At 35.9% G+C, this 9,112-nt stretch overlaps 1 protein-coding gene across 1 annotated transcript; it reads right to left on the reverse strand.

The window, feature by feature from the left end:
• Positions 1–1,693: 1,693 nt before the first annotated feature.
• On the reverse strand, positions 1,694–8,751 carry LOC309698816 (uncharacterized protein). The gene is made up of 10 exons (XM_082521517.1): positions 8,652–8,751; positions 5,784–5,852; positions 5,268–5,378; positions 4,364–4,441; positions 4,110–4,178; positions 3,894–3,953; positions 3,680–3,739; positions 3,049–3,200; positions 2,834–2,952; positions 1,694–2,019 (listed from the first exon to the last, which is right to left on the reverse strand). The coding sequence occupies exons 2-10, from the start codon at positions 5,812–5,814 to the stop codon at positions 1,785–1,787; spliced, it is 915 nt and encodes a 304-aa protein (XP_082377643.1). The 5' UTR covers positions 5,815–5,852; positions 8,652–8,751; the 3' UTR covers positions 1,694–1,784.
• Between the last annotated feature and the right edge of the window lie 361 nt (positions 8,752–9,112).

The raw sequence follows: 9,112 nt of genomic DNA on the forward strand, positions 1-9,112 counted from the left end.
CATGGACTCTTCACCCTCCTGCCCTCTGGGAGGCGCCACAGGAGCCTCCGAACTAAGACCACCAGGTACCGGAACAGCTTCTTCCCCACAGCTGTCAGACTCCTGAACTCTGCCTCCTGACATCTGACCCACGTTAAACTCATGGACTGAACATATACACACCCACAATGGACAACTGTACCCTCAAACACACAATAATAACATGGACTGAACCACCACTCACAACCACTAGCACTTTATATAGCCTCTGTAGAAACTATCTATACCCTCACTTATCTTAACTGCACTACTGTATAGCTCTGTGTAAATAATCATTCTGTACATTCGATAATCTTTAATCCTACAACTTGCATAGTTCCCATTTCTGTATAGCTGTATATCTCAGATTCTGTAAAGTTATTTATTTCATATTCTGTATAGTTTTTCATATTTATATCCTGTTCATAATAATAATAATGGATTGGATTTATATAGCGCTTTTCAAGGCACCCAAAGCACTTTACAATACCACTATTCATTCACTCTCACATTCATACACTGGTGGAGGCAAGCTACAGTTGTAGCCACAGCTGCCCTGGGGCAGACTGACAGAAGCGAGGCTGCCATATCGCACCATCGGCCCCTCTGGCCAACACCAGTAGGCAAGTAGGGTAAAGTGTCTTGCCCAGGGACACAACAACCAGGACAGAGAGCCCGGGGATCGAACCGGTGACCTTCCGGTTACAGATGCGATTCCCAACCCCCTGAGCCACGGTCGCCCACAAGCCTCATAGCCTGTACATAGCTTGTACTCACTACAGCCTGTACATACTTATAGTTATAGAATATTCACAACATACTTCATACCGTGTACATTATAACATACCATAATAGACCCATTTCTGTAATATACTCACATATCTATATTATTGCTAATATATATTGTAATATATCTATATCATTAAAGCACTTCTGGATGGATGCAAACTGCATTTCGTTGCCCTGTACCTGTGCATGTGCAATGACAATAAAGTTGAATTCTATTCTATTCTATTCTAAAAGTCTCCAAATTACCACGACATTCATGCCCCTGATGAGTGTATGCAAACTTGACCATAACTATGTCTACAAATTCTGAAAAGAAGTCTTGGCATGATGAGCTCTTGTCTATCTTTATGATTTCAGTAAGAAATAATTACAAGAACTTCCTTAACTTCAAAGTTTTGTGCAAAATTTTAAAGGATAAATAGAAGACTTTATCTTTAATGTAAACTGCATGCTTTAAAATGAGTTGCATTGTAATTGGATTCACTTAAAACTACTTATTTTGAATAATATTGAAATCTCGCTATGCAGTTTAATTTTTTGACAAGCAAATTTTTTGATGTCGACATGCAGCACCCTCTATTTGTGTTTCTGTTTTACTCAATTTTTTCATTTGTCTTTAGGTGTAGTACTTTTCTTTATTATTTATACACAAAATATCTACAGTTTCAAAAGATCATGCAGCAGGTAAAGGTATAATAACATCCCTGTAACTATTTAAGCGGCACAGAAAAACAGACTGAGGTCTTTTTTTTCTTCACACATTTTCCAGGAAATTGTTTTTGTAAATTCTTAAAGATTATGAATAAAGAGAAAAAAATAAGGAATTCACAGGTATCATTGGTGCTTTAACCCATAATACATGAATAAGAAGACCAGGCACAAAAAAGCATTTCACATTTATTTATTTGCAAACAGTATAGATAGATAGATAGATGGATAGATATAGTTTTTTCATTAAACATTTCTTAATGGAAACTTTAAATGTTTGCAGCATTAGCTTTAGAAAAATAGCTCATTGTGTCCTCTACTCTCACTGTTGTTCCTGAACTGAAGTGAGGACACACAGCAGCAGCTGGTTTCTCACAAATACTTCTTTCACGTGCTTTGCATGATTGATCAAACCAATACATTGGCCCCATCCTCGCACAGTCCTCTCCATCAGAATCTTCCCCAGTCCAATCATCTGGCTCATGAAAGAACCAGAATGTCAACCTAATCGATTAAGAACAGAAAGAACAGCAACAGTGAAAGCTGGTAACTTTGATTGTGAAAATGAATAAAAAAAATTTCAGAATTTGTTCAATTTTTTAATATGCCACTACTGCATGTCATGAAACGTGTCTCTTCTTTCCCACTGTTTGTGTTCCCCCCCCCCCTGTCTCTCTGCCCTTCTTCTCTCTCTTCTTTTCTCTCCTCTCTTTTCTCCTACCTCCTCACTGTCACTGGCGGATAGAGGAGGTGGCTGATATCCAGAAATCCTACTAGTGGCTGGATAAAGCTGGACTGAAAGACAGCACAGAGGCACTAATCATAGCAGCACAGGAACAAGCTCTGAGCACAAGATCCATAGAGGCTGGGGTCTACCAAACCAGGGCTGGAAAGTCCCAAGGTCAAAATGGGAGACGCCCCCTAGGATGGTCGAGAAGGCAAGTGGCTCCAAGTGGAGATCCAGAAGAGCGCAGTCCTAGGATCAGCTAAGATACTGGGCATGACCCTCAAGCTCCCAGGCCTCTGGTAGAGGAACTGAGGTCGAAGGATAGACTGCCCGCATGGGCGAGTGGGGATTTTTAAAAAATATATATAATACATATAATATAATATAATATATAATACATTTTTTGAGTAATTTTGCACTTTTTTGTTTACTACATAATTTCATATGTGTTCATTCATAGTTTTGATCTCTTCAGTGAGAATCTACAATGTAAATCGTCATGAAAATAAAGAAAAAACATTAAATGAGAAGGTGTGTCCAAACTTTTGACTGTTTGTGTATGTAATATAATGTAATTGGATTTAATTAAACCTTTCATTCAGCGGTGAGCCATCCACCCACAACCATCTGCCCTCTTCTGCTGAGTCTGTCAGTCCGATCCAGAAATAAATAACAGGGGTTATTTGTTGAATGGTTGTCCTCAAGAAACTCTAAACAGGAACATTTGATTAAATTACTTTGTGAAACTTCCCATCTTTGGATGAAATATGAGTTTGAGATCATGAACCTGCATAAATGTTTTATACCTGCTCCTCACTGCTGTCTATCTTAACCAGGTCTCCTCCTTGAGTTCTACATACAGTTCTGCTTGCATCCCAGGATGATTTTCTTGTGGAGAAAAAATAGCAATTTTCTCCATGTTGCTTCCAGCCATCTTCACATTCATAACATGGATCATCTTTGAGGGGAATACATTAAAGACTTCAGTCATGTGGAAGAAAACATGTTCATTTTTATGTATTAGGACAGCAGTCTCCAACCTTTTTTGCGCCACGGACCAGTTTATGCCCGACAATATTTTCATGGACCGGCCTTTAAGGTGTTGCGGATAAATACAACAAAATAAAACTAGTACCGGTACCGAAAAAAAGAAGATTTATTCATAACACACGTGAAAAGACCCAGGAAAACCGAGTAAACGATAAAAACGATAACAAAATAACGCTGAAGACCGATAAAAACCCTGAAAACTATACATTTCACACCTGAGCCTCAACTCTCGCGGCCCGGTACCGGTCCGAGGCCCGGGGTTGGGGACTGCTGTATTAGGAGACTGGCCTGCAGTTGAAATCTAACATACTGATTCTGTCAGTCCATCATTGTTTCTTTAATCAGAGGATTAACAAAAACATTTCAGTGGCAAAATATAAAACTTACTCGTAGTTATTTCAGAAGGTTGTGGGGTTGTAGTCGGTATCATGGTGTATGATTGTGTTACTGGTATGGATAAGAGATAAAAACATTTTTGTAAAAATTTCAGCAACATCATCTATTTTTTTTATTTGGCTGCAAGACAATTCTCCTTTTATCCCGTTTCCTTAATCAGAGGATAAAACAATGTGTCAAAAACAAAACAAAATCTAAAACTTACTGGTGGTTATTTCAGTAGGTTGTGGGGTTGTAGGCTGTATTATGTTGCACGGTTGTGTTACTGTTTTGAAAAAGAAATTAAAAAATAATTGATTTTCATTAAGTTTTCAGCATGCTGCTCCTTGGGTCCTGAAGCTATATATTTTTATATATTATATATAATTTCATATTTTTATTTATTTGCTTATTAAATCTCTTTTGGCAATTCATAACGTACTAATTTTTACTTCAGGCTCTGGACATGTGGGCTGCACTGTACTACATGGTTTGATTTCAGGCAGTCTCTCTAAAAAAACAATACAAAGAGAAAGATTAGGATTAAAAAAAAAGAATAGCAATTATTCATCAAATGTTTCCTGCTTAAAATCTTAGGAAAAAACAATAAGCAAAATTTAATAATATTATATGTGTTACGTGATTAAATGAAAGAGTTTAGTATAAAATTATATTACTGGAGTCTTATATTCTTACCTGTGACATCGGCTTTTATGGTTTTCTGCTTCAGTTCAAGATTTATGAGATTTTCCCTGGTTTTCAAAAGCTCAAACACTTATTAAAAAAATAAAATAAGAAAAAATTAAAATAGTCAGTAATATTTTTGGTTTCACTTAATCTCTATGAAGTGTATTTGCATTTGTATCTGTAGAGTCTATAGCCAATGAGAAGATCTTCGTTACCAGAACCTTTCTGATGTCATTGTGAAATGAATGCATAGCGCGACCACTTATAAAGTGTTTTATGATTTAACTGAAAAGTAAAACAATGCTTTTAAATGCTTTCTTTTTAATTGAATATAATTTCATTAAAAATCATAATAAAATCATAAAATCATAATTAATCTGCAAGTAATCAACTAATATATAGATATGTGTATCACAATAAAATAAAGCATTAAAAAGCATAGTTCCACCTCAGAGTAAAACACATTGATGAATGACTTTGCCATTCATCCAATTATTTATTATGTCATTACTCAAATTATGACATGTTATGAATTTATATCAGGTTTTCTTAACCATAATAAATCAATAATTGACTGCTATAAACTGACTGCATGTGTTGCATAAGACAGAAGCAAGGACTCGACACTGAGTGTTATAGGAAAGCAGGTGATAATATAGCTCACTGACCTTTGTTAAGAGCTAAAATACTTTCAAAAATTCTTTTTATATTTAGTTAAAGTAGTGGACAGATTTGTTCTGAAGCCTGTTAGAACTTTAAAATATAAGTATTTCATATGATGCAGATGAATTAAAAGGTCATAAGTTGAGTTTCTTTTAAAAAAATTTAATATAAACATTCTGATTCTCATTTAATTTATGATAAATCAGACGCTTATTTAAGTAAAGACATATATATAAAACTACAAACTCACAGAGATAAGTTACCACGAGAGCCGATACCAGGAGAACACAGACAACCAGCACGGCCACTCTGAGCTTTAACGCATTGTTTGATTTTGCATGTTGAGAGTGAAGAGCTTCACCTGATTCAGAGGAGACAGAAAGTGAACACACGAGTACATAAACGTTTAATAAATAGTTCAAACTCTAGTGCAGTTGAGGACAGATGTAAAGATATTTCACCGCTTAATATAATTTCACTGTTTGTCTACTATATAAGTTTAAAACAGGTGAGAACCACAGCTGGATTAGACCAATGGGAAACATGACACACTGTATATTAGACAGCAAAATGGCTGACAAATTTTTTTCTTCATAAATTTCTTCATAAGGTTTTTCATAATTTCATGTGACAAAGCCCTGCTTGAGATATTTTAACTATAAGAGTATTGTTTAATTTCAGGAGCTGTTACATTCTATGAAAACAGCATTGTTCACAAAAAGTGTAGCTTTTTCTCCTCCCTGTTGATTTACCACCACATTCTTACCTTCTATGTATTTCTGTGGACGGCTCATCATGCTGAAGCTTCAAGCTCCTGACTTCAGAGTTAGTCCACCTGTGTTTCACAATAAAAAAACAAAAAGAAACTGGTGCTTATTATTTAATCAATTCCTTCAATATTTACTGAAAATTTAGCATCAAGATTCACCTCTGCGACCCTCACCTCAGGCTTTTCAAAAAGAAGTGAGGCACTTTTCACAGTTCTCTGTTAAAAAAAACCTAACTTCCTGATGACTTGAAAGGATGGGAGGGTCGCAGCTTATCTATTTCAAGACAAATTCAAACAGATACTAGAGTAGAAAAAAAATATTACCGTCAATGACGCTTCTCAAACAGCAGTTAAAAAACCTGCTTAAAAGTAATGAGCTGTACAAAAACTCATTTCAAACATTTGTTTAGCTACAAGTATTAGAAATATTATCATTAACACATCAATAGTTGTGTTTATTTACCTTAAATACAACATTAAAATGTAAAAAACAAAGTGGAACAGAAGACCAGTTACTGTATATTTAACAATAAGAACAAATGTTATATTAGGAACTTTTAAGCCTTTCATGCAGAATGGCTTAAATTGTTGGATATTAGTGTAATATAAGATGCTAAACATTTTCTTGTGCATGAAACAAGTTGTGTTTGGATTTTTGACAGAAATTTTGAATTTTAGTTTTTCAAAATACTCTTTCAAATGTTTTTGAAAACATAATTTGTCATGCTTGTTTACTATTTTATCCTATCCTCTCCTATTTATTCCTAACACAGTGTAGCTTTGTTCAGCTACAAGGACATTACATATGTTTGTCAATTATAGCGATTTCTCTCACTGCACTTTATCTGCACTCCATGTTTCAAAAACAATTTAATTTGTCTTTCATTTAAAATTATAAAGCTAATTATTTTCAGTATCATCGAGGTCACCTAAGCTCTGCTGGTCCATTTTTAGTTAATATGATTTAATAAAGGCAAGATCTCAAATGTTAATTTAAATAACTTGCTCATCTGTGCCATCTGTTTTCATCTATTTTTAGGAGCTTTGAATGTTTTATTAATGTGCATTTGAATCTTAATTTTTCTTCTTCTTTTTTAATAGATAATAGTTTTAGACACACCACATCATTAATTTCATTAAAAAATTCACAGTGTTCACTGTAACATCTCAAACTGCACATCTACGGCTCACAGTAATAACCATGACTTTTCTGGCAGTTGTTTGCATATAAAATTCACAACATATTGTTTCCATTTATTTTAGGATATTTTATTTTTTTATTAAACATTTTTGGAAGGAAGCTCGACATGTTTTTGGTGTTAGCTTAATAAAAGTAGCCTCACTGCACCCTCTGTTCAACTTATTTTATAGTTTGAACTGACTTTTAGACACATACAGATTTATGTCCAATCACTGCTGGTTTCCTACAAATACTTTTATGAGGTGTTTTGCAGGATCTATCACCATTATGTCTGGAGCATAAACGGATGTTTGTTTAGACTCCTTCTCTGTAATTGATCTTTCTTAGTTCATTTCAGTAATCCCTTTCTCCAAACCATCCCTCTGTCTTTTAGATCCCATTCCCACAAGACAGCTCAAAAATGTCCTATCATTAATTTAAGCTTCAATCTGAAATATGATCTATCTCTGTTAATGAGCTATGTACCATAGGTCTCTACGGTTGCAGTAATTAAACCATTACTTTAAAAGCAATGACTTAAACCAGCTATCTGGTTTAAGTTAATTATAGACCAAACCCCACCTTTCCTTTTATTTCAAAGAGTATTTGTAAAAAAAGCTAACTGATCTTCAACAGAAGAATGCTTTGTTTGAAGAGATCTCTGTGCAGTGTTTGAGACTATATAGACACACACCAACTACTTAAACTGCAGGAATGTCTTAACAATATACAGGCCTAGATAATCTCTAATTTCCTGCTTCTAAATTCATATATAACTGAGGTTAATCTGGAATGTATTACCTTGGTCTCCAGTAACACTGTGAAGACTAATGTGCACATTAATCAAATATTTAGGCTTAGACAGATTAGGCTTAAAACTTTTCTTTTGATAAAGCTTGTAGATAAGGCTGGATTAGGTGAGTTTGAACCCTCCCATACTTATGCTGCTATAGCCCTATAGGTTGCTGGGGGCTTTCAATGATTCACAATGTTTTTTTCTTCACTGTTATGTTTCTTCGCTCAAAAATCTGTCAAAAAATGTTTTAGTACGACTTTGGTAAACTACGAAGCTGCACTGCTTGATGGTTTGTCGGAGCATTACAGCTACCGTAGTCAGGAGCCTCGCGGCGTAATCTGGGTCCAAAACTCTGTCTATTTCAGGTCCCAAAGTCAAACAAACACTGAGAGGTAAAAACTGTCTGAATTCTTTCATCTATGATAAAATGATCAGCATTGCTGCTTTACGAGGTGTAACAATTAAGTTTAACATCCAGGCATCAATGAAAATAGAATTTATTAAATTTAACAGAGGTAACAGAAAGTTTGCTTGCTAGTTTCCTCCTAAACATGATATACCATGTTCTGACTGAGAGATTTCTGAAAAAATTAAAACGTACAGCTCTGCTATCACTTCCAGCATAAATGAAGACAGAAAACTAAACAGCAGTGACGTTTGTAGGGTTACTCAAGTTGGACTAGCTGGTATATAATGATGTGCTATGTGATTGCTAGCTACACAGCTATGTTAGCATAACAAACAGTGAAGCAGGAGGATGCTCCATCAGGAACCTCCAGATCTCAGGTTAGCCATTCTACACCGTTCAGCTCACTCCGGATTCACGTCAACCGTCCCCATGGCTTACTGCCTCCACCTGCAAGTAAGAAAAGTTATACAGTATACTCACCATCTACAGAGCTCCTCTCTACTACCTCCCTAACTCAGATGTCGTCTCTCCTCAATGTGACTGCTTAACTGCCACGTTCCAGTCTGCATCTCTGGGCCAATTCCCCCCTCAATCCACGTCCACCGAGCCATGTTAACTAGGCCTCACCAGGTCAAGTTCTGTGTTTTGTTGCCTTTGTTCTTATCACACTTTGAAGTTTTGAGTTTCACAAATGAACATTGTAAAATGTTCCACTGTCTCTGCTCTGGGTTCCTGCACTCGAGTCCAGTTTTTGTACCAGTCTTTTGGTTCTGTGAAACACAGAAGTTAACAGAACTAACTTACGTGACAAACCACTGACACTTCCCCAACATCTCTCTCCCCCTCTTTTGCAGTGACTTTGAGCACACCCACCTGAACCACAACCTACACCCCAGATTCCCCTTTAGCTCCCGGTTCATGTCCACCACTCCTAGAGTCTG

This window comes from Aulonocara stuartgranti, assembly GCF_965226115.1.
Source record: "Aulonocara stuartgranti genome assembly, chromosome: 22".
In the NCBI taxonomy this organism is placed as follows: domain Eukaryota; kingdom Metazoa; phylum Chordata; class Actinopteri; order Cichliformes; family Cichlidae; genus Aulonocara; species Aulonocara stuartgranti.

Excerpts from the sequence above, each read along its gene's own strand:
- LOC309698816 (XM_082521517.1), bottom strand. The coding sequence starts at position 5,814 with ATGATGAGCCGTCCACAGAAATACATAGAAG. Across the intron at positions 3,740-3,893 it reads ACCTACTGAAATAACCACCA|TAACACAATCATACACCATG; the intron begins GTAAGTTTTAGA and ends TATCCATACCAG. Across the intron at positions 2,020-2,833 it reads GGCTCACCGCTGAATGAAAG|GTTGACATTCTGGTTCTTTC; the intron begins GTTTAATTAAAT and ends TTAATCGATTAG.